The 27,539-nt window shown below is 36.5% G+C and overlaps 1 protein-coding gene across 1 annotated transcript in view; it reads left to right on the forward strand.

Annotated features, from left to right (window-relative positions):
* Positions 1-12,535: 12,535 nt before the first annotated feature.
* Positions 12,536-27,539, forward strand: part of LOC114658242 (zona pellucida-like domain-containing protein 1) — a 42,862-nt gene continuing 27,858 nt past the window's right edge. The window contains exons 1-4 of the mRNA XM_028810386.2: positions 12,536-12,594; positions 18,093-18,196; positions 18,380-18,600; positions 24,180-24,364. Of these exons, the coding sequence (XP_028666219.1) occupies positions 18,100-18,196; positions 18,380-18,600; positions 24,180-24,364 (503 nt within the window). The 5' untranslated portion in view covers positions 12,536-12,594; positions 18,093-18,099. The remainder of the gene's footprint in view (positions 12,595-18,092; positions 18,197-18,379; positions 18,601-24,179; positions 24,365-27,539) is intronic.

Here is a 27,539-nt window from a genome sequence, read left to right on the forward strand (position 1 = left end):
TGGTGGATTCTTTGGAAATGTTCCCTGTGGTCCTAAGAGCAGCGCAGTACATTTAGGAGCACAGAGGTTGCATAGCAGCCTGAACATAATAAATAAACACATCCATAAATAAATGTGTCCGAGCATCATTTGTTTAATTGGCACTTGTTATAATATTGTTATTTGATATGATCTTGTAAAAGTGAGTTTCATAACAGCAGTCAAGTCGGCTGTTTTGCCACCAGGACAGCCTAAATTATGTAGCATGGATTTAATAAGATACTGGAAACTTTAACAACCAAATCATTTAACTTCTTATGCATTTTGGGATACCTCAAATGCATTTCGAAATATTTTCAAATAACAGGAAGTCTTGTTTGAAACAAGAACATTTTGAAATTCATGACAGGAATCCCTATTTGAAATTTGGGACATCATATATTTAAAATAAATCAAAATGCACAGACTATTTCAAGACAACTTCACTGCAAAAAATACATATACAAAAACTAGACAGAAAAAAATTTAAATGGGAGTTGTTTTGCTTTTATTTAGCAAAAATATCTGCCAATGGAGTAAGCAAAATTTACTTGACAAGATTTCTTAAAGTAAGCTAAAATTTATATTACAAAGTCAATAATTCTTATAATAAGGAAAACAAGATTTAGTGTCCTGATATAAATACTTTTCACTTACTTTTATTTCAACACTGCAAAAATGAAATCTTTGCATTTGAGAAACCTTTTGCATTTGTGATGCCTTAAAGTGATGTCATTTTAAGATCTCTATAAATGCCTTTCAGGTATCTAAAAATGCATTTAATGTATCTTGAAATAAACATTCCATTAGATATGTGATTTATTTCAAGATATCTAAAAATGCAGCTAAATGTTATTTTAGATTACCATAACCATCTGCAGATCTCAATAGAAATCAATATTCATTTGACCAGGCAACATTTTTTTTAAATTTAGTTGTCCATTTCTGATGATCACATGCTCACTGTAGACTCATCTTCAAGCTGTGGCATACATTCTTCAACATCCGACTTGTTACATGTTCAGAAATTGTTATAAAGAGTTGTTATTTGAGTGTCTCTTGCATTTTTTCTGCCTTTAGAACTTTGGAAAAATCAGGACAAGAACAGGCCATTCAGACCAACAAAGCTTGCCAGTCCTATCTACTAAATTCCTCCAAAATAACATCAAGTGGAGTTTTGAAAGCCCCAAAATTCCTACTGTCTACCACACTACTGTACTTGGTAACTTATTCCATGTGTCTATGTTTCTCTGTATGAAGAAAAACTTCTTACTGTTTGTGCGAAATTTACCTTAACAAGTTTTTTCTCTTTTCAGATGTCACTAGGTTTTGACTTGTATTTAAAGAAGTCAACTGAGGACCAGTAAGGTGTATGTTTCTCAAACTAAAGACCCTGATGTCCTTGTCTTCATATGCAGTTGCCCATCTAGGCCTTCCCCTTCTTTTTCTGTCCTGGTCAGACAGAAGAAAAATTAAAAAACAAATAGAATGACATGCTTCTTGAGACTACTGTTTCATTTTGGCCATATTTGAAACCAGAACTGAACTTTAATAATGCCAGTACCTTGCAACCCAAATGAACAGAATAACATATTTTAGCCATGCTAATGTAATTACAAAGGTTTCTGTAATAATCAATTAGCATTAACAAATGACTAATTAAGGATAAGCTAAAGGAGTTTATCATTAGGGCACTGAAGTAATTACTGCTGCAAGTTGGGCTTTGCAGCCATATCTTCTACTTCTTCTTCTGGCTGCTAGGGGTTGCCACAGCAGATCATCTTCTTCCATATCTTTCTGTCCTCGTCATCTTGTTCTGTTACACCCATTACCTGCATATCCTCTTTCACCACGTCCATAAACCTTCTCTTAGGTCTTCCTCTTTTCCTCTTCCCTGGCAGCTCTATCCTTAGCATCTTTCTCCCAATATACTCAGCATGTCTCCTCGGCACATGTCCAAACCAAAGCAATCTTGCCTCTCTGACTTTGTCTCCCAACCGTCCAACCTGAGCTGACCCTCTAATGTACTCATGTCTAATCCTGTCCGTCCTCGTCACACCCAATGCAAATCTTAGTATCTTTAACTCTGCTACCTCCAGCTCTGTCTCTTGCTTTCTGGTCAGTGCCACTGTTTCCTACCCATATAACATAGCTGGTCTCACTACCGTCCTGTAAACCTTCCCTTTCACTCTTGCAGATACCCGTCTGTCACAAATTACTCCTGTCACTCTTCTCCACCCGTTCCACCCTGCCTACACTCTCTTTTTCACCTCTCTTCCACAATCCACATTACTCGGTACTGTTGATCCCAAGTATTTAAACTCATCCACCTTCGCCAACTCTACACCTTGCATCTTCACCATTTCACTGACCTCCCTCTCATTTACATACATGTATTCTGTCTTGTTCCTACTGACCTTCATTCCTCTCCTCTCTGCAGCATATCTCCACCTCTCCAGGGTCTCCTCAACCAGCTCCCTACAACAACAACAACATTTATTTATATAGCACATTTTCATACAAAAAGTAGCTCAAAGTGCTTTACATAATTAAGAAAAGAAAAATAAAAGACAAAATTAAAATAAGACAACATTAGTTAACATAGAAAGGAGTAAGGTCCGATGGCCAGGGTGGACAGAAAAAACAAAAAAAAACTCCAGACGGCTGGAGAAAAAAATAAAATCTGTAGGGGTTTCAGGCCACGAGACCGCCCAGTCCCCCCTGGGCATTCGACCTAACATAAATGAAATAGTCCTCTTTGTAGTTAGGGTTCTCACGGAGTCACTTGATGGTGATGGTCATACAGACTTCTGGCTTTTAATCCATCCATCATTGTTGGAACATCACGGTGCTTTGGGTAGATGGTGGTGGCAAGGACACCGGAAAAAGGAAAAAAAAGAGAGAGTAGGGGTTAGTACAGATTTTGAATGAATAGTTATTATAATGAATTGGATATACAGAGTATCAGGATTAAATTACAGTGAAGTTATGAGAAGGCCATGTTAAAATAATGTGTTTTCAGCAGTTTTTTAAAGTGCTCCACTGTATTAGCCTGGCGAATTCCTACTGGCAGGCTATTCCAGATTTTAGATGCATAACAGCAGAAGGCCGCCTCACCACTTCTTTTAAGTTTTGTTCTTGGAATTCTAAGGAGACACTCAGTTGAGGATCTGAGGTTGCGATTTGGAATATAAGATGTTAGACATTCCGATATATAAGGTGGAGCGAGATTATTTAAGGCTTTATAAACCATGAGCAGAATTTTAAAGTCAATTCTGAAAGACACAGGTAACCAGTGTAGTGACATCAAAACTGGAGAAATGTGTTCGGATTTTCTTTTCCTGGTAAGGATTCTAGCAGCTGCATTCTGCACTAATTGCAAAAGATTTATTTCTTTTTTGGGTAGTCCTGAGAAGAGTGCGTTACAGTAATCTAGCTGACTGAAAACAAACGCGTGAACTAATTTCTCGGCATCTTTCGATGATATAAGAGGTCTAACTTTTGCTATGTTTCTTAAGTGAAAAAATGCTGTCCTAGTGATCTGATTAATATGCGATTTAAAACTCAGATTACAGTCAACGGTTACCCCTAAGCTTTTTACCTCCGTTTTGACTTTTAATCCTAATGCATCAAGTTTATTTCTAATAGCCTCATTGTATCCATTATTGCCAATCACTAAGATTTCGGTTTTCTCTTTATTTAATTTGAGAAAGTTACTATTCATCCATTCTGAGATACAGGTTAGACATTTTAGTGAATCAACAGAATGGGGGTTATCAGGTGCTATTGATAAATACAGCTGTGTGTCATCAGCATAGCTGTGGTAGCTCACGTTATGTCCCGAGATAATCTGACCTAATGGAAGCATGTAGATTGAGAAGAGCAGCGGACCCAGGATAGAGCCTTGTGGAACACCATATAGGATATCATGTGTCTTTGAGTTATAATTACCACAACTAACAAGGCATCTATCGCTACAGATCACAATGTCATCAGCAAACTTCACAGTCTATGGGGACTCCTGTCTAATCTCGTCTGTCAACCTGTCCATCACCATTGCAAATAGGAAAGGGTTCAGAGCCGATCCCTGATGTAATCCCACCTCCACCTTGAATGCATCCGTCACTCCTACCGCAGACCTCACCATTGTCACACTTCCCTCGTACATATCCTGTACAACTCTTATGTACTTCTCTGCCACTCCCAACTTCCTCATACAATACCACAGCTCCTCTCGAGGCACCCTGTCATATGCTTTCTCCAGGTCCACAAAGACACAATGCAACTCCTTCTGGCCTTCTCTAAACTTCTCCATCAACATCCTCAGAGCAAACAATGCATCTGTGGTGATCTTTCTTGGAATGAAACCATACTGCTGCTCACTAATCATCACCTCACTTCTTAACCTACCTTCCACTACTCTTTCCCATAACTTCATGCTGTGGCTCATCAATTTTATCCCCCTGTAGTTATTACAGTCCTGCACATCCTGCTTATTCTTAAATATCGGCACCAGTACACTTCTTCTCCACTCCTCAGGCATCCTCTCACTTTCCAAGATTCCATTAAACAATCTGGTTAAAAACTCCACTGCCATCTCTCCTAAACACCTCCATGTTTCCACAGGTATGTCATCTGGACCAACGGCCCTTCCATTTTTCATCCTCTTCATAGCTGTCCTTACTTCCTCCTTGCTAATCCGTTGCATCCGGTGTAAAACTTTTCCAAATCAATATGCGGACAACAATACAAATTTCCATCGGTCGAGCCCTGGGTTAATGACCGCCATATATGAAAAATAAATTAAAATCAGTTAATATAAGCAGTAATAGCCATTATAAACACTAGTGATGCCTTGGTTATATTTTAAAATCAATTTAATGGTGTCTTAATAATTAAAAGGCTATCATGTCCATCAAAAGCATGTACATTTCTGGGTGATGCCCAAACTTTTAAATGTTGTGTATTTCCACTAACTTAACAGATAATTAGTATTAAATTTTAAAGCCAAAAGCATAACAATCTGCAAAGTAGCTCACATTGTATCTTTTCACAGCTTCAGTAACAGACCAAGATAATAATACAGTTTATTTTATTTAAAAACATTGGTTTACACCAGAAACCAAAAGGGAGGGATGACTGATACAGTGCTCTTGTATATTATTTAGGTACTTTGTATTTCTGTCTCCTGTGGCACACATTCTTTGGAACTCACACAGCAGATTTCAAAATGATGAGGTATGAACAAATGATAGAAAAACAGGAAAAGGGCTGGGGCCTCCAATGGACACTCCATTTAAGAGAAAATTAAGAAAAAAAAAATATATACAGTTAGGTCCATAAATATTTGGACAGACAACTTTTTTCTAATTTTGGTTCTGTACATTACCACAATGAATTTTAAATGAAACAACTCAGATGCAGTTGAAGTGCAGACTTTTAGCTTTAATTCAGTGGGGTGAACAAAAAATGTGAGGCAACTAAAGCATTTTTTAATACAATCCCTTCATTTCAGGGGCTCAAAAGTAATTGGACAAATTAAATAACTGGAAATAAAATGTACATTTCTAATACTTGGTTGAAACCCCTTTGCTGGCAATGACAGCCTGAAGTCTTCAACTCATGGACATCACCAGATGCTGGGTTTCCTCCTTTTTATTGCTCTGCCAGGCTTTTACTGCAGCGGCTTTCAGTTGCTGTTTGTTTGTGAGCCTTTCTGTCTGAAGTTTAGTCTTCAACAAGTGATATGCATGCTCAATTGGGTTAAGATCAGGTGACTGACTTGGTCATTCAAGAATTTTCCACTTCTTTGCTATAATAAACTCCTGGGTTGATTTGGCTGTATGTTTTGGGTCAATGTCCATCTGTACCATGAAACGCCGCCCAATCAATTTGACTGTATTTAGCTGGATTTGAGCAGACAGTATGTCTCTGAACACCTCAGAATTCATTTGGCTGCTTCTGTCCTGTGTCACATCATCAATAAACACTAGTGTCCCAGTGCCACTGGCAGCCATGCACGCCCAAACCATCACACTGCCTGCACCGTGTTTTACAGATGATGTGGTATGCTTTAGATAATGAGCTGTTCCACGCCTTCTCCATACTCTTTTCTTGCCATCATTCTGGTAGAGGTTGATCTTGGTTTCATCTGTCCAAAGAATGTTTTTCCAGAACTGTGCTGGCTTTTTTAGATGTTCTTTAGCAAAGTCCAATCTAGCCTTTCTATTCTTGAGGCTAATGAGTGGCTTGCACCTTGCAGTGCACCCTCTGTATTTACTGTACATTCATGCAGTCTTCTCTTTGTGGTAGACTTGGATATCGATACGCCTACCCCCTGGAGAGTGTTGTTCACTTGGTTGGATGTTGTGAAGGGGTTTCTCTTCACCATGGAAATGATTCTGCGATCATCCACCACTGTTGTCTTCCATGGACGTCCAGGTCTTTTTGCGTTGCTGAGTTCACCAGTGCTTGCTTTCTTTCTCAGGATGTACCAAACTGTAGATTTTGCCACTCGTAATATTGTAGCAATTTCTCAGATGGGTTTTTTCTGTTTTCGCAGCTTAAGGATGGCTTCTTTCACCTTTATGGAGAGCTCCTTTGACCGCATGTTGTCTGTTCACAGCAAAATCTTCCACATGCAAGCACCACACCTCAAATCAACTCCAGGCCTTTTATCTGATTAATTGATAATGACATAACGACGGACTTGCCCACACCTGCCCATGAAATAGCCTTTGAGTCAATTGTCCAATTACTTTTGAGCCCCTGAAATGAAGGGATTGTGCTTTAGTTGCCTCACATTTTTATGCAATCGTTTTGTTCACAACACTGAATTAAAGCTGAAAGTCTGCACTTCAACTGCATCTGAGTTGTTTCATTTAAAATTAATTGTGGTAATGTACAGAACCAAAATTAGAAAAAAGTTGTCTCTGTCCAAATATTTATGGACCTAACTGTATATGTATATGCGTGTGTTCATGTCTCTGCCACTCGCATCTGTGAATTTCACTTTCACCAAACAATGGGATGAAACACTACTTTTCCCTGATGGCAACACAAATTAGACGATCTACAAGTCTCCGACTTGTTTAAATCTAAACAATATATTCAATCTCTTTTCGCTGTTCTGTTATTTCACTGAGTAATAATTTCCGTTTGTTTGATTTTTTTATTTAATTTTTTTTATTATAATAGAGATATATATGACTAAAATGAGCAATGTTACCTCTACAATCTGAACTAGTGAAAGGATTTCTAACATCGGTATCCTGTATGTTAACCACATAGCCTAAGGGGCAGCTGAACATCATTACTTCTACTGGTAAATGATAAAAGTGATTTGATTTTTGCCAATTGAAAAAAAAAAACATACCCAGTGATGAAAACATGAAATGAAAATACCTTATGTACAAAAAGGGTGGATTTGAGACCTAGTTTTGAACAAAGAGAAATGAAGCCTGATTTGGAGAAGGAGAAAGTACTAACAAAGGCATAACTGTTTGTTTTTTTATTTGATTGATTGAAGGTAACAAAATCCTTTCCTATTATCATTCCCGGTATTCTTTCTCTGCTTGGCTGATTTTCCTATTTTTACTAAAGGATAAAAAAGGTGGGTATTGCTGTGAAAACACACCTCTGTATTTGCTTAGTGAATATGTGGAAAACCTGCTAATTTCTAGGGAAAGACTTTGCGCATCTAGTCCATAGAAAGACCACTCGTAAGGCCTGGGTAGTACACATTTTTTGTATGCCATACGTATCTTACATTGCACCTTTAATACCTTACAAATTCCTTTTGTTTCTCTCCTAGTCAGAAACATTCAACAGGACTGTTTTCTAATATCTTGAGAATGATTGGAAATTCTATATTATGTAACCAAGAAATGTCAGGGAAATCCTATTGGAACATATAATTCCGATTAGGGTCAATCATACACACTTCAATGTAGACAAAAGGCAAGATATCTTTAGATATGTTCAGCTCCTTGTGTACCTTGGACATCTGAGCAAACTGATTACTCTGCACTTTATTCTAAACACATTGAAAGACAAAAACAATACACGCCAAACAGCTACCACTAACGAGTAGCCAATATCAGAATGATATGAAATGCTTTTACAGCCATCAACTGTACTTTCATAGTTTTGTCAGATCTGTAGAACAACACAAGCCCAGTATTGCTAATTAATAATTAATTGTTAATTAATTACCATATTATATTGTTTAAGTCTACAGACCCCGAATTACATTTACATTTATTCGCTTAGCAGACACTTTTATCCAAAGTGACTTACAAAAAAAGGTCAACATAATTGAATGACATCAGTCTGGAGCACTTTGGAGCAGTCATTATAGGAATAGGTTATTAAACTGATTACCACAAGTGAACAGTTTAAAACAAAAATTTAATCATTCTTAGTTACATGAGCCTATCAAAGCTATTATTAAGTTGACAGATAGCTACAGAACAAGAGTCTTCAATTGCTTCTTAAACACGCTGCTCAGTATCCATCCTCACACCCAAAAATGACCAGAGAACCCAAAGTAATATCAGAAAAAAATAATTTATTAACAAACAAATGTAATAGTTACAGGCAGGAAGAAAGATGCACAAAGAAGGGGACAAACAACAAAGACTAAACCTTATGGGGGTAACTAAATAAGGAGGTCCATGTCTGCCCCATGGTGTGGCTGTTCCACTTACCCACTACCATATATTTTCTCCTTCTCACCTCTGGGCTTGCTTCCTTTGTTTGCGCCTTGTTCCTAAACCAATCCCTCATCCAACTGTCACCTACCAAAACCAAGGCCACTGGAGTAAGGGGACAAAGAACTTTAACTTTGTGTCACAATCATATTTCTGGGTATCCCACATTTAGGCACTTTTGGGATCCTGGGTGACATTATCAATTCCTGATGTAATATGGACAGGTGGCACCTGGTGCTCAGGTTCTTCTTACTAGATTAATGTACTGGAATGGTCCAGATTGGCTCTCCTCCCCAATACCCATTTGGGTCTACAACAGATTATCATCTAGCAGCCTAGTGACACATCCAACACATAAATAAAATTTATTTTTTGAACATAGGGTCCTAAAATCTCTTCTGCTGTAATGGTAATGTCCTTTTTGATAAATAAGGGTATTAATATATAGTTTAGCTTTATAATATGTATAACTTACAACACTCCAACACTTCCTTGGAAATCTATAGAATCACAATGAGCAAATATCTGAATTCTGGAAAGCCGGATTCTGCATGTAGCCGCCATTTCTCATTTGTCGTATTGTTTTAATACTGTATGGTATACTATATTTCAAACTTAGCTAGGAAGAGGTGTTACATATTCCCCATACCAAAATCAAACTCCAAACTAAATGACATGTTATAGATGGACTAAAAAGAAAAACAATTCACCGAATTAACTATGTTCATTTTTAGAATAAAGAAGAAGACATTTTTATCCATCATCAGGATCTTCTCACTTCACACATTGTACCAGGAGTGATCTTCCTTTTTAATTCATGGCTTTTAATGAAAATGTAATACAAAAAAGAAGAAATACAATCTAAGAACCCAGTCAAATACCCCAATAAAATGGGAAGAGGTACTCCCATACAAAGCATTTGTCCCTTGGCAAATAGGAATGTTAAATATTAAATATTAGTAAGATATAAGCCCAGGCCCAAACAGCTGATGTTAATAGAGTCTTACGGCAAGGCATAGTAATACAAATTAAAATGTATAACCTGTGAGCAGGTAGGCTATGCAGAATGATGATTCTGCAACCTTATCTTATTAATACTGAAAAAGGGCTGCTATGAAAAATCCTCATTTTATCTATCTATCTATCTATCTATCTATCTATCTATCTATCTATCTATCTATCTATCTATCTATCTATCTATCTATCTATCTATCTATCTATCTATCTATCTATCTATCTATCTATCTATCTATCTATCTAGTACACCCACCCCGTATACAATGCATTCAGAAAGTATAAAGACCCATTCACAGTTTTCACATTTTCTTATTTTGCAGAACTGTGCTAAAACCTCATAAATTAATTTTTCCCTCATCAAGAATAACTCAATACTTAAACGTTTTAACTCAATTTTTATTACACTTGAATTGTCACATTGATATAAGTATTCAAACCCTTTACTCAATTCTTAGTGGAAGCACCTCTGGCAGTGATTATGGTTTGGTGTTTACTTGGAAATGATGTGACAAGCTTTGTATACCTAGATTTGGGGATTTCCTGGCATTCTACTCTGCACTTCCTTTCATTCTACATTAGGTTGGATGGAGACCATTGGAGGACAGCTACAGTATAAAACTACTCCAGAGGTTTTCAACTGGATTCAAGTGTGGACACTGGCTGGACCACTCAAGAATGTTCACAGAATTGACCTTAATCTGCTACTTTGTTTTCTTTGCTCTTTGCTTAGGGTTGTTGTCCTCTTAAAACTGAACCTCCAGTCCAGGGTGAGGTTTACAACACTCTGGAGAAGGTTTTCACTAAGGATATCTCTGTTCTTTGCTCCACTCAGCTTTCTCTCAGCCTTGACAAGTCTCCCAGTACCTGCCGCTGAAAAGCTTCACTGTTGGAACGTTATTGAACACGTGATAAGCAATGCCTCATTTCTTCCGGACATGTTTTTCACAGGCTTGAGAGTCCATTTGGTGCCTTTTTGCAGACTCCAACTGGTGTTTCCATATGTCTTTTCATAAGGAAAGGCTACTGTCTGGCCACTCTGTCATAAAGCCCAGATTGGTGGAGTGTTACAGTGATAGTTGCCCTTATGGAAGTTTCTCATCTCCACACAAGCTTCCTGGAGCTCAGTCAGAGTGACCTTTGGGATCATGGTGTTCTCTCTTATCAAGGCTCTTCTTCCCCAATGCTCAATTTGGTTGGATGTCCAGCTGTAGGAAGAGCTGCTCCCAGCAACCTTTAATGCTGCAGAATATTTTATTGTTCCCCAAATCTATGCCTCAGATCCTGTCTCAAAACTCTACAGGCAATACCATTAAATTCATGGCTTAATAGACGGGTGTGTGATTTTCTTAATCAGATCCAATTAATTTTATTTTACACAAGTGGACTCCAAACAAGGTGTAGAAACATCTTAACAATGATCAATAGAATTGGATGCACCTGAACCAAATTTCAAGTATTGCAGCAAAGGGTCTAAATAATTGTGTCAATGTGATTTTTCAGTTTGTTATTTTTTAATAAATTTGTCAGACTCTGAAATCCTGTTTTTCTAGCAGTGGACATTTGATGGCTAAAAATGATGATGATACAGTATATGAACTTGTACAATAGATAGATAGATAGATAGATATGTAAGCGGTATAAAGAGGTAATGTATATTTACAAATGCAAATACCAACATAAATCTATTTTTGTACAGAGATTTCAGGGACTTGCTGCCTATCCTGGTAGCCCAGTGTAGGTCATCTTTTCTTACCTTGGCCCTATTCTTGATGCCTAATGGACATTTGTTCCAATTTTATTATTAAGTAATATCTAAAGACACATGCTCTCTGTAGTATAATTGGGCCTGGTGGCTAGGGCAATGAACTGTAAAGTTCACGATTACCAGCTCAGTCCTCATTACTGACTCGTCATGTGACTGGTGAAAGATCAAATTGTCCAAATGTGGATTTAACTGTAGGCTACTCTGTCTGTAAATCAACTTGAAATGTTATTCAATAGAAATAGGCACTGTCTAAAAGAAAGATTATTTGTTTTTAACAATTGACATTATACCAAAAACTTCTTATTATGATCATATCATCTTGTTATAAAGCTCCCTTAATCAAATTCATGATCTTGGATGCCAAGGCTTATCCCAGCACCACAGTGTGCAATGTAGGAAGCAGCCCTGAACAAGGCTCCAGTTCAATGCAGGATCCAATTATGCACACCCACTCTCACACTAAGACCAGTTTGGATTTGTTAATTAACCTGCACATAATGATAAGGGAGAAAAAACAGAAAACTTTGAGGAATGCCCACACAGACACAGGGAAAATGAGCAGTCTGTACATGGAGAGTGTCCAGGTGTGACAGTCTGTCCCAGTAAGGGAGCAGCAGCACCCTTTGTGCCACCAAGCTTTTATTTTGACCAGTTCTGTATGATCCAATAAATCTAGCCACCTGGGGGGTAAACCTGCCCAAAGAAGTTAGTCCAGAAGTAGCAGAAGAAGATGGCAGTGAAAAGAAAAGAAAAGAAAGTGTAAATTTAAGGTAGGAGTGGGGACACTGAATGTTCAGATGCAAGTCACACTTATTCTGATGCTTTTAATATAGATAACTCACTAATTAAAGTGCAATGTTAAAGAGGATACTTTTACAATCCCTCCTACCTTATCATATCTTCTTCCTACATTACTTGTATTTCTTCCCATCCCCTTTTCTCCTCCTCGTGTCCTGCTTATCAGCCAACCAGAAAAAAGGAGGACACTTTATAAAGAATTATGGAAGAGTTTAAAAGTAAAACAAAAAAACTCACCATTCAATATGTGTCTTTGTAATAATCCACAGTGAAGAGCCAAACATTGTGAGTAATTGGGAGCAGACTTTTTTCTTGTTGGTTTTCAATGTGTTAGCAAAACTTTATGCTGTTGGGTTAGCACTCATTGACAATATAGTGGTAAATCCTTTAGTCTTTGCATTACCGAAATGGTACAGTCTTATAAAGTTACTTGTTGTTACAGCAATGTTTTAAATAACAGTAAAGCACCGTCTATTCCTCTAGTGTTATGTTGGTCATAAAGCTGACATGTTTCCTTTAGAATAAAACACTATTTGATTTACTGTGAATATATAATGCATAATCAATAAATCTTCATTTTATGTTGCACATTTATAGTGATCACGAATTAAGTACTTTCAAAAGTAAGTTGTATTGCAGCACATTGTACATTTTGTCATACTATGGTTAATTTTTAATTAAACATTTTATTTATTTATCGGCTTATTCATTTTATATTTACCTATGTTTGTTTATTTGTATTACTTAACTGCTTTCAGCAAAATTCATTTCTGCAGCTGTCAAAGCTACATTATAGCTGACATATTACAATCTGCCTTTATCAGAAATCATTCCATTTTTCTCTTCCTTTGCTTATCCTATGATTTTTAGCTCATGCAATCATAAAACATTTTAAAATTGTTTATAAATAGTCAATACTGCCTGGGCTTGGAGCATTTGGAAATTTCCCAGGAGGAGCTGGAAAAGTTGCTGAGGATGAGTCTGTTCAGTTGAGTATGGTGTCAGAATGACCCTCATCAGAAAATGCAGACAGTGATAACAAGTGATAATGATGAGAGTTATAAATAGAGTGAAGATAATATACACACACACAAATATATATATATATATAATATACAGTATATATATATGTATGCATGCATGTATGTATGAATGCATGTGTGTGTGTGTGTATGTATATATATATATATATATATATGTATATATGTATATGTATATATATGTATGTAAGTATATATGTATATGTATATGTATCTATAGATAGATAGATAGATAGATAGATAGATACTTTATTAATCCCAATAGGAAATTCACATGTATATATATATATGTATATATGTTTATGTATATATATATATATATATACATATACATATATGTGTGTATATATATATATATATATATATATATATATATATATATATATATATATATATATATATATGGTTGAAATAGTTTACTGTCAAATAAATGCGAAGAGTACGCGACACGTGTGAGGGCACCGTGGCGGATGTTAGCAGATTGCTGGCCAACCACAAGCGTTACCTGGTAGGTAACCACCCATACAATCAGATTGTGACACAGACTTTGAATGCCGTGAATATATATATATATATATATATATATATATATATATATATATATATATATATATATATATATATAAAGCTTTGCTATAACATATATACAAAAAGAGTTGACCTTCTCAATGGCATTGTGTAGTGTCCTCTGTTATCACAACCATTTTTTATTTCTTCCAATCAGTTCCTGTTTCACAAGGTGAAGAAATCCATCAGTTTTCTCAGGCTTAATTCAGTTCAGCGTCACAAGGGGCTAGTGTCTATTCTGTCATCACCAGCCACAAGGCAGAAACCATTATTGGTGGAGTGTTGGTTCATTGTTAGACACACTCAAAAACTGACACTCATACATGGTTAATCAATCTAATATGAGCATTTTTGGGACTTAACAGGACAAAGAGGTATCACGTAGACAGTGACCAGTTTGGAGTTTAAATTCAGAAGCCATGCAGCAGTATGCTTAAATGATCCATTTTTAGACTAATTTAAAAACTGTAAAAACAACAATTTATAGCACATGTTGCATTAAGTTTAGGAGATCCAGCAGAAAGCGTTGCTGCTTGATAGCACTTGGACCCTGGATTAACTCCCATTTGAGTTGCCTTTAGTGTATAGTTTGTATGCCCTCCAAGGGATGTCAGAGGGTTCCTCCATCAGTCTAAGATTACTATTTGGTCAAGTCATTTCTGCATCATTTTAATTCTATTCCAGAATTTTGCTTCAGGCAGTAGTTTGATGCCTTTTAAGCTCTAAACGGTTTTACTTCTGAACATTAGCTGTACAATACCATATCTATTTGTTGTTTAATACAGAATGTAAATGTGTGTGTTTATAATTTTCTACTACTGTTTTCTATTTGTAAATCTGTAAAAGGACTCTAGAAGGAATTAACTTGAATTGAATTGGATTGACAGACCCTGTCTGCGCAGAGTTCACCCATTCATTACAAACTGATGTGGGTTTCCCATGGGAACTTTTCTTTTCTCTGTGTTCTAAAGACGTCCATATCCAGTTCAATGGCATCTCTGAATTGTCTCAGTGTTAGAAGGTGTGCCATAAGATGGATAGGCTGACCATCCACGTTCTGTTAATAATTTGCACCCAATGTATTTAGGATAAGTTCCATCTTCCTGCGATGACAACTTGTTAAAGCAAGTTTAAAAAACAAATGAATGGGTGGATGTAGTGAATTAAACATGGAGCAGCACTAATGACACAATCATTAGTGGCACTTGGTGCCACTGCCCTACTGCCCTATCAATATCCTTCATACTGTTAGGCTTCCTGTTTTTCTAATTTTCTAATTCCAAAATAAAGAATGTGGAAGGACTATTTAAAATAACATCAGCATTTCATTTTATATTTGTCCTTTTGATGACTACAGTCTTTACAGTTTTAATGGTATTGGGAGATTAACAGAAACTGGCAACATCGTGCAAAAAGCAAGGCTGATTCCCAGATAGGAGGACATAGTGTTAAGCTGCTGCTGCTGCTGTGGCACATTTAAAAACTGGAAGATGCAAATTAGAAGTCTGACCAGCAGGGAGCACTGCTTTCCAACAGCAGATTTTCAGACAATTTAGATAACATAATTTTGATGCGTTTGATCAATTATCTTTCCATTTATGTTACAGAAAACTTACAAAGAAATGGAAAATATCTATATGGAGACAAACCTTGGCCTTTGAAGACTATACAATGCAAGTTAACAGAAAAAAATCAACTACACACTAAAGCTGATAAATGTGAATTTCATTTGTTATTAATTTCACATACTGTTTCTTTGTTACCAAATGTCTGCAAAAGGTCCAGTCATGAACCAGCTTGTGATAAGCAGGCACAGAGATTGGTGAAAAAATCCAATCACTTTAAAAATTCAATAATCACTTTGTGTCTACAATTTGTTTTTGGCAGTCTCAATACCTACAAATGAATCCCTGCTTGTTTCTTTAAGACTTTGCCTTACCAAGATTATTTTTATTATGCATACTGTACAATACAATATGTGCATGAATATATAAATATATACCATTCAGAACTCTTGAAACACCCAGAAGAGGCAGAGTTTCCAAGAAATAGCCATATCTTAAACTGGCAAATATAATGAAAAGATTAAAATCGGTAAAAGAACAAAGACATCGGGCAGAAGATGACTGCAAAAGAATATTGTGACTGGAATCCTGGTGTCGTTTTTCCACTGTTGCAGATGACATTGGTATTTAGTGTGTATTTAAGGAAGAAGCCAACTGAGGTGCTGTGAGGTGTTTGTTTCTCAAACTACACAATCTGTTAACTCAGGCCAATTCAAGTCAAGTAGCTTTATTCAGTGGCACGAAATAATGTTCTCCAGGACCGTGGTGCAATATATACATAAACATAAGACAAGTGCAAGACAAGTAATTAACTATTTTATACTATACTATTCATATAAATAAGCTACTAGAAGCAGGATTGAGAGCAGAGGGGCAGCACAGAGTTCAGAGTCCAATGTCTGATGTCCTTCTCCTTTTATGTGGTTGTGTATCTGAGAAATTCCTCTCGATTTTTCTGTTCTGAGTAGATCCAGTTTGCTGTCTTCCCTCAAGATAGCTATAGACACCTTTGTATGAAATCTTCAATCTTCTTCTTGAAAGGCTATCATATGGAATAACCTTCATAAAATATAGACAAGACATGTTTCTTGAGAAAGCTGCTTCATTCTGGCTGTTTTTGAACTCAAAACTGAACTGCCAGTATCTTACTACCAAATAAATAGAATGCCATGTTTCAGCAGTGCTTAATGTCATTACAAAAGTTTCTCCAATAACCAATTAGCATTAAAAATGACTAATTATATATAAGCTAAGGAAGCTGACCATTAGGACACTGAAGGAATGGCTACTGAAATAAGGTCTGAACAGTCATATGTGAATACTAAATTAAAAATGAGTCGTTCCAAGAAGTAATAACCACTAGCAACACTAGTAATGTCTTTGCTGTATTTTTAAATTAATCTAGTGGTATTTTGATAAAAAAAGTATGAATTTCTATCTTAAACATGACAATTTATGGGTTTGTCCAGATTTTTGACTGGTATGGTGCGTGTGTTTGTATTTATAGCATATAAGCATATTTATGTATGCATATTTATATATGCTTACTACTAAACTTTATTATATTAAGCCCCTGTTGAACAATTTGTACAGCAGCTTAGGCCATGTCTCCTTGCCATAGATGCACCGATGAAGGACAGACATTTCAAATTAATAGTCTAGACAACCCATATCATTAATGTTCAGAAGAGGCAAGTCTGAATTGTTAACATGAGAGACCATGAAAATTGCAATGCAGTTGGCCCGGTGCATGAAATGCAATACTGAATCAGCTTTCTGTTATGTTTTATTCAATTCATGGTTTATTTGTTCTTTATGGCTTTCCTCCAACTAAATACCAGATTAAATGAGACAATTTTTATTTAAAAGTTCAGATCTAAACCCAAAACAAATCTAAGATCATTTCATACTGGTGTTTTATTATCTATCTATCTATCTATCTATCTATCTATCTATCTATCTATCTATCTATCTATCTATCTATCTATCTATCTATCTATCAAAATAACATAAATGTTCCTTATCACATTTTAAAAGAAAGATTTTTGATTTTGTGGTGGAATGGTTTCGCAGTGGTAGCAGCACTGCCTTACAGATCCATTTTCCTGGATATGAATCCTCATTCTGGTCTTTATCTGTTTGGACTTTGCATTTTCTTTCCTTGCCTCTATAGATTTTCCTCTAGGTAGTTTGGTTTTTCTTCTATTCCCCAAAAACATGCAGGTTAATTTCCTCAAACCTCAAAATTGGCAAAGTTGGGTCTTTAAAAGAATGGTCACTTGTCCACAATTGGCTTCTGCCATGCACTGGTTCTATACACCACACATAGACATCCCTCCAGACCAGCAGTCAATATCTCCTGCACATCTTTTGTCATATGGTAAGAAGCTGGTGTATCTGGAGAAAGACTCTGATAGCTACAAGAAAAATGTGTAAACTTCTACCATATAGTGGTTGGTTCCGAATTTCAACCCAGGATTCTGGAATTGTTGGGTAGCAATGGTGAGTCACTGCTAGCCATTTCGATTCTTTTAAATTTTTAAATTCTGGGAAGCAATCTACTGTTACTTACTGCATCTTTATTTATTTGTTTTTTATTTATTTATTACAGGTTGAAAATGATCAGTCTCTCACTGTTACTGTGCTGCCTCTTTTGTTTGCCATTCAGTTGCTCTGCTCAGGACTGTTTGAACCACTCAACTTTCAGAGCTCCCTGTGAGTCCTTGTTTTAATTTTTTCATTTTTGTATATATGAGGATAAGTGTTTGAATATGTTATTGAGTAAGTTAAATAAGTAAATGTAAGAAAAAATTATGTGGATGGCATGAATGACTGAATCTTAAATCTTTAGTTATCCATTGCTAAACTCACCCCTTTTCATGTTTCTTCTGTTTCTAGCAAACTCGGACATCAATGTGAAATGTGGCTCTCAAATGGTGGAGTTGACTATTTTACTTTGCCCTGTCTACTTTTCTGGGTATAATGAGTCTACAATGGTACTCAATGGTCAACAACGCAGTTTGTTATGCCCATGGTTTGCGGATTGGTCCATGGATCCACCTGTTCTAAAGTACAACTTGTCCATAGCTGACATCACAAGCTGTGGTGGCACCTCAGTGGTAAAAGATGTTTTATGTTTATTTTTTGAGTTTTTATTAATATAGTAAATGGTGATAATCTTGTAAGGTCAAATGCATCCTTGTTCCATAATGTCATAATGGAAAGCCTACAGGATGTGTCTGAAACGCATCAGATCACAAAATTGCTGCAGAAAGGTTCTGGTCATGACGTAAATGAATAGTAATGTTTCTCATTTTGGTCTGCTTGCATTACAGATTTTTATACAGGACAATCCATCCTTCAATAACACACATTATATCTGCACTGAAGGAGTTTTAAGCTTATCCCATTGCGGTACACAGTCATGCACACACCCACAGTTACTCATGGAATGTAGGAGATGATATACAGTATCAAAAGTAGTGAATACACGCAAATGTGCATAGCAAAGAAAAGAGCCTAGGGTATGTTGTTATTGAGAGATGTAAATTGAAATTTACAGTACAAGCCATAGTTACAAAAATGAGTTCAAACTAAAAGATGGTGCTATTTTGGGGACAAAAGAGTGCTCATTTAAGAATGATAATTTGCAATAATACATTTTATATAGTAATTGACCATAGTGCACCATTTCTGTTTCCTAAATCCCTATGTTTAGCTAAAAGAATGTGATGTACAACAGACTATTAGAACAATGTCAGGCACAAAATTGGAAATGATCTGTCTATCACTAGTCCATTGCAAAGCAAATACAATAAGTCATGTTGGGCCAGTTTTGCAGCTCCAGTTGATCTAACACATGTTTGAAAGATGAGAACAAAGGGAAACCTGAAGTGGACACATCCATGCTCCTCACAGCCTGTTTTTTAACACAGTTTACTTGAATTTAGGATCAATAAACAGTGAAAGATCAATGCATCCTCAGTAGTGTCCCATACCTAGTGCGGAGCAAAACTAACTTATATTCATGCAAAATTGAATTTTCAGCAAAACCATTTGCAAAATAAATTGTATTTCGCAATGTGTCTGCCTCTCATTTGCAATCTAAATAAAGTGGGGGGAAAAAAATCACCAGAAGTATGTGTATCCTTAACTAGAACTATAATTTAGTATACATTTACTTGTGAGCAGGTCAATCACAACACTTACAGAGGTGACCTAGACATGAACAGCAGTGCTCTGGGAGATCACCCATCATACATCCTTATCTTAGACCATGAATTTCCCATGTGTGCAGGTGGGGCATCTTCTCAGTGCACACACTGGTATGTTAGTCAATGTTAATCAAGCATTCCAAAATAAATATTAATAAACATTAGTAATAAATATCTACAAGAGTTAAGGCAGTAGACATTTCACTTGAGATAAACTAAATTGAGGTTATGTTCATATTGTGGCTGTAGAGAGTAAATGTGCATCATACAGATAAATGAAAATTACGTTGTATTCCTACTGTCATAAAACTGCAGCACATTAATATATGTCATTAGCAGAACACATCTTTTCTTGCACCCTCGGGTACTTGAAACGTGTCCTGCAGCACATTAACTCAGTAGTGCATACTTTTCAAGTTGTGTTCTACTTCATAATTACAGAAAAGGTAGCAATGCAAAAATACCCACCAAGATATTTTTTCCTTGGGAAATAATGTTTCTGTCCATTAAAATAAGTCCATGACACACCCACAGGATGTTTCTTGATATGTTTAGTTCGCTTGAAGGTTTACAGTGTGAAATGCAATCAAACTACCTTGGAAATTGAAACAAAGGAACGAAACATCCCCTGATTCGGAACAAAGCAAACAGACTAGGAGTGTGAAAACACCATTAGTGTCGGGAAACTGTGTACAAATCAAAACTTGCTTCCTTCGTTCATCACTACTTACAACTTAAAATTTTATTCTAATTGTGTCTCTAAATTGAAAGTAAGGTTTATACATAGATTATAAGGTTTAATAATAATATCTTCCTGAAATGTCGATGTAGAAGGTGATTGACTGATTTCAAAAAAGTTCAGTTCAAAATAAACAAATTCAAACATAAATTCTGCTGCTAAATATAATAAATAAATAAATTCATTCATTCATTCAGTCCTGCGGTGGGTTGGCACCCTGCCCAGGATTGGTTCCTGCCTTGTGCCCTGTGTTGGCTGGGATTGGCTCCAGCAGACCCCCGTGACCCTGTGTTCGGATTCAGCGGGTTGGAAAATGGATTGATGGATGGATGGATGGATGGATGGATTCATTCATTCATTCATTCATTCATTCATTCATTCATTTATTCATTCATTAACCCATAGATATAGAAAAGCACCAAGGAGACAATATGGCATAAGGAAACTGGAGCTCTAGAAGCAAACAGGCTAACATGGTTCTGTTTTATGAGCTTGAAGCAATTTGATTGTGATCTTCTAATTATTCAATTGGAAGATTATTCCAATTATACATACAGTGTGCTAAACTCATTTCAATTATTTTTTCCTTACATCAAGCATCACACAATACCCCAGAATAAAAAAGCAAAATCAAGATTTTAGATTTTGTATTTGAGAATTTTCTGTCCTTTTTCTCTGCAGATCCTCTCATGTTTTGTCATATTAAATAGAGACAGTCAGTGCTATTTTCAGGTCTCTACAGAAATGTTCGATTAGGTTTGATTAAGTTCGAACTCTGGTTGTGCCACCCAAGGGCATTTACAGAGTTGTCCTTATGTTAGCCTTAGTATAATCTTAGGGTCATTGTCCTGCTGGCAGATGAACCTTCTCCAAAGTCTGAGGTCCAGAGTGCTCTGGAGCAGGTTTTCATTAAAAGTTTGCACCTCTTAGCTTTTCCTGAACCCTGTTGAGTCTTCTAGTCGATGCTGATGAAAAATAACCCACAGCATGATGCTGCCACCCTCATTTTTCACCGTTGGAATGGTATTGCACAGACGATAAGAAGTGCTTGGTTTCCTTTAGACTTGAAGCTAATCTTGGTTTTAAAATTTTTGCAAACTCCAATAGGGCTTCTATTTTTATTTTACTGAAGAAAGGTGTCCATCTAACTACTTTCTCATAACACCCAGATCATTTAAGTGTTGCCTTTTTTATGATGATACAGGGTACTAGCACCTCAGGCACACCAACTGGTCATGGCATTGACTACATATTAAATGATTCTATAATCAATGATGTACTGTACAGATTTGTATATTTTTAACCGTCACTGTGCGTTCTACATTAACTGGTTCTGGTATGTACTACATTTGACCTATGGTGAAAAAGATATTAGGGACATTTGCAGAAATCTACACTTATCCTAATGAGACACAATTCATGGATTATGTCAGTACCTCGTTGAAAACCTGCATGCTCTTAGTTGTATTCCAATTTCATCAAGTGGGTGCAAACATGGGTTTTCGCAAATTAATCTAGTTGTTACTCCAATGAGAGCCTCGTTACTGACAGGCACTGTCTCTGTACTTCTCTTCATATGATTGTTTGGCCCTCCACTTACACTCTTGAATCTTGCAAGATATGTTAATTCGATCAGCCATTGACACTCAAAGCAAAGAACAAATTAGGAAGACTACATTTGATGAAAACATCCAATAACTTTGGAATTTTCTTTAAAACTCAGTCAAATTAAGCATTTGTTGCTTTGCAGGACTACATAACAACTTTATTTGTAGGTTGTAGAGCACATTATTAATTTGTGGTTGATATTGTTCAATTTCAGAAACTCTGTGTTTGTAAATTTAAACTGTCAAGCACAATATTGTGCAGTATGGTACGCTTGACGATTTGTCAATTTCAAATTTAAAATGTTACATTTCACCAAATAAACAAAACATGTAGTGTTAGGACTCTCTGCCTCCATATATCTTCACAGTACCTCAGATTTGATCCAAACACAACATACATGTACCACCACCTTTATGTTTACATAAAAAGCACTGGTTGCAATGATGGTTGTCTTTCTCAAAGTTTCTCCCACACATGTTCTCTGGAGCTCAACTTGAATGATCGTCAGGCTCTTGTTCTTGCCATGGCCCTTCTCCTTCAATGGCTATGTTTACTTGGTGGCCAGCTCTAGGAACACTCATGGTTGTTCCAAAGGTCTTCCATATAAGAATTATCAAGGCCACTATAGTTCTGAGAATCTTCAATACTGTAGGAATTTTTGTAGCCTTCACCAGATTTGTGCATCAACACACTCCTGTCTCTAAACTCTGCAGGCAATTCCTTCAAACTCATTGCTTGGTTTTAGCTCCAATGCACATCTCCAACTCTGAGACCTCATATAGACTGGTGTGGGCCTTTCTAAATCATACACAATCAGTTGAAATGACCACAGGTGTAATCCAAACACGGTATAGAAACATCTCAGTGATGATCAATGGAATGGGATGCACCCCACTCAGGTTTCAAGTGTCAAAGCAAAGGCTCTGAACACTGGGATATGTTCATTTCTTATTTTTAATACTTTTTCAAAAATTTCTAAAATCTTATGTTTACTTTAATTAGAGTCAGTGCTGCTTGAGCTTGTGAAAATGAGTTTAACTGATGTTAGCACAAGGCTGCAACATATCAAAAAGTGCAAAAACACTGAAGCAGTCTGGATACTTTCTGAATCTACTGTACACCTGTGGTCAGCACTGAATCCTCCTGGCTCCACGAAACATGTTCTATATCCTGTCCTGATTGCTGTCTCTGTGGTAAAAGTGGTAAAAGTGACAATGACAATAAAGATCTATCTATCTATCTATCTATCTATCTATCTATCTATCTATCTATCTATCTATCTATCTATCTATCTATCTATCTATCTATCTATCTATCTATCTATCTATCTATCTATCTATCTATCTATCTATCTACTGTATCTGTTCAAAATATCATTCCACATTGCAAAGACAAAAGTCTTGGATTCATTGATGGTTGTATGGCAGTAGGTGTTTGACTATTTTCCAAGCAGTGCCTTTTTTCACAAAATAGTTTCTTCTAAATTATTTCCAACTATGCACACCTAGGATCAAATATTTTTGTCTTTAACCAGTGTGTGTTAGTCAGACTCGAAACTTCAATTTCTCAGAGTTTCCCTCTTTTGAAGACTGACCATAAAAACATTTTGCTTGTCTCTGTCATGAATTTGGTATACTTTATTAATCCCCAAGGGGAAAATTGTGTTTTTGCAGCAGTTCTTCCTGTTAAAAGCTCATCTCATTATCTTCCTGTCAGCTAAGTTATAATGTCACTCTTTGACTTTTTTGTTGACTTTGTTAAGTGAATTTTTTGTTAAGACATGCAGGTTAGGTGGACTGGCATCACTAAAATTGGTCCTATTGTGTGTGGTGTGTGTGTGTGTATGTGTGTGTGCGTGTCCACCCTGTGATTGTATTGGCGCCTTGTCCAAGGAATGATCCTGACTTGTGCTTGATGCTTGCTGAGATAGACTCCAGCCCCCCCCCCCCCCCCCCCCCAAAAACCCTACTTAGAGTATGGTATTGTATTTTATGGTATGGTATGATCACTTGTTCCTTATTACCACCCACCTAGAGATGACTTTGCCCAGTACCATTATTCCAGATTATACTGTTGTCAATTTCTATTATGCTAATGTACTTATTAACAGTTCAAATGAATGTTGTGTGTTCTTCAGATAAAAGAAGAGGTGGGTTCCGGGATTTTTTCTGAATACTCCAAAGTGGAATACATATATCTGACTGGAATCATCACCTCAATGGACATCTTTGACGGAACCATAACCTACAAACAGGAACTGAAGTACATCTATTCCTGCCAATACCCCTTACAGTACATGATCAACAACACTCAAATGAACGTGTGAGTGGAGCTTTTTTTCATCATATCTTTCTTTCATTTCACTGACCTTTGAATTGTCTTTTAAGTAATCAGAAAACTGAGTGTAACACTTCATACTGGCAGGATTGCTACCTTCAAAAATCTACAATAATGTTTAGTGTGTTATGTAACATTAACATTCAAGTCCTTTCCAAATATAGTCAGAGTATACAACCTACATATCTCTTTAAAATATGATCTTATTCTGTCACTTGGCCTCAGTTTAGGTTTCTTCCTATGATCTCTTTTAATCAGTTAACTTTGGTCTAATTGAACACTGTAAGGTGCAGTTACTCTCAGCATTCAGAGGAGAGTTTTAGACACATTTGTATCAGTGTTTTAGTTTTATGAGTGATTCCTCCTTAGAGGACTTATGTTTAGAACCACTTACATGTTTCTTTGTTAGTGTGACAAACAGTGTTGTATGGTACCATACTCTATGTGACAAGATGTGTTACATTTTAACCTCAGACACTAATTACTGCCTTCTTTCATCTTTGTGTTTTTTGTCACACTGAAAATTAGGATGTTACAACTGGGCCTTATAATATTTACAACTTTGGCAAAAATATTTGTCCTTGTTTGCTGATTATGATCAATTATTAGAAAAAAATACTACACTTCCCCTACTGTGGACATACTTTATTTTCCTAATATAATACATTTTAACATGCAGAAAGAGCAAAGGAACTACCATCTAATTATGTCAAAGTATCTGTGCTACCATCTAAGATGGGTTGAAATCTAAATAAATCATGTAGACCTCAGCATTAATTAACCATACAATGCCTATGTCTCTCTTATATGCCATTATATGTCATTGACTCATAAAAGCAGTGGTAATGCTTGTGATGCGCCATTTTCTGGAATGACAAAGACATAGCAACCGGATGGACACACAGACGGACACGCTGACACTTCTCCTTTAATTAGGTGGATACCAAATGTACCTTAACTGTAAGCATTACCATCATAGTTCAGAATTATTTTTATATTTAGAAAGAACATGCTGAACACCATCATTGTATGATTCTACAGAATGAAAACATTTTCTGTTGAAATACTTGGTCTGTACTTCATAGGTTTTCAGAAGTGCGTTACTTCAGAATGTTATACAATTAATGCAAAGATGATTCTTCTGTTACTATGAACTTGTACTGAACTGTATGTACCTTTATTAGCAACAATAAAGTAATTCTGAGTGGACTGCGACATATCAGAATTATTGAAAACACAGATAAAGACAAAGTGAGTTGTCAAAATATAAGAATACTTTGCAAACAGTACATGCTCTGAATTTGCCCTCATTGGCAGAATCTCCACTCTCATCATGTCTACTGGTTGCTTACTCCTGGCATCACTTTCTGCACAATTTATTGTGTGGTAGATTGAATTTTAAATGGATTCATTTGCCATTTTTGTCCATCAATCTACACTCCGTAACCCATAAGGACAAAGTTAAATTGTGTTTTCAGGAAGGTTTGCAAATGTATTAAAAATCGAAAACAGAAATCCTCATTCTTTTGGACCCTTAATTCAGTGCTTTGGAGAATCCCCTTTGGCAGCAATCACGGCTTTGAGTCTTCTTGGGTAAGTCTCTTCAGACCAGAGAATCTGTCTCTAATGCTCTCAGAGTCATTAGGTGGAGTGGTGGCTCTGAGGCTAGGGATCTGCACTGGCAATCGGTTCAAATCCCGTAAATGCCAAAAAGAGTCTCTACTCTGTTGGGCCCTTGAGCAAGGCCCTTAACCTGCAATTGCTGAGCACTTTGAGTAGTGAGAAAATCGCTATATAAATGCAAAAGAATTATAAATTATTATTTAAACTGTCACATGCTTTTTACTCAAAAGTGGCTTCTGTATATCAACACTCCCATAAATTCTCAGCAGAAGATGTCTGAAGCTTTGATACAGTGACCATCTTGGTAATTCACTGACAAAGGCCCTTTTTTCCTGTTTGCTCAATTTGAGGAGACAGGCATCTCTAGAAACAGTCCTGATGGTTTCAACCTACTTCACTTATTGAGACCACCGTCCTCCTGGGAAGTCCTAAAGTTTTAGGATGTCCCTCATCTTTGCCTTACCACAGTATGATTACGGGCAACTACAGAGTTCCTTGGACTTCATTCCTTGGATTTTTTCTTGACAATCAGTGTGATTTGTGGACCTTACATGCACAGGTTTGTGCCTTGCTTAACAATGTCCAAGCCATTCAATTTGCAACAGGTCGACTCCAATCAAGTTCTAGACACATCACAAGGGGATTTCAAGGAAACCGGATGCACCAGACCACAATTTGGAGTGCCACCACAAAGGGTCTGCATAATTCTATGAATTACAGATTTCAGCTTTTGATTTTTAATAAGTTTACAAACCTTTTCACATTAGTTTCCCAGTCTGTTTTGACAATGCTTTAGGTTTTTGTTTCATTTCAACAAAAGATTGACTTGACTTCCTATTTTAAGAACTAAGCAAGTTTCTAGACTTAGTTTTCATATTCCAGCCCTGGATTCAAACTATTTCTAATAATTTTAGTAGAAGAACTGCTAAATTCAGGAAGACATTTAATCTAGGGGAGGAGTGGTGGCTCTGAGGCTAAGGATCTGCGCTGGTATCCCAAAGGTTGCCGGTTCGAATCCCCGTCACTGCCAAAAAGGCCACTGCTCTGCTGGGCCCTTGAGCAAGGCCCTTAACCTGTAATTGCTCCAGGGGCGCTGTACAATGGTTGACCCTGCGCTCTGACCCCAAGGGGTATGCGAAAACTACAAGATTCCTAATACAAGAAATTGTATAAGGCGAAATAAAGAAATAAAGAACAAAAAAGAACATAAATCTGCTAGACTTGCATGATTTCTCATTGCATTCTGCTAGATACAAAGGCTATTTAATAGTCACTTATTTTGAGATCAGTGTGTTTGTTATTTTAATCCTTTGTTTCATTTAATGTATAATGTTATATTTAGTGCTGTTTTTATGCCACTGGAAGAGGCACACCATGAATCCATAAAACAACATGGAAAGAAAGATTAGATTTGAGCAAAAGAAAGCAAGAGGACATTAACCAGGAAGACAGAAAACCTAGCACCAACACCAAAACGTAATCTAAACTTGAAGTTGAAGATCAGCAACTCGTCTTTAGCCAAATGAAACTTTTCATA

Source organism: Erpetoichthys calabaricus, chromosome 9 (assembly GCF_900747795.2).
Source record: "Erpetoichthys calabaricus chromosome 9, fErpCal1.3, whole genome shotgun sequence".
NCBI classification, from domain to species: domain Eukaryota; kingdom Metazoa; phylum Chordata; class Cladistia; order Polypteriformes; family Polypteridae; genus Erpetoichthys; species Erpetoichthys calabaricus.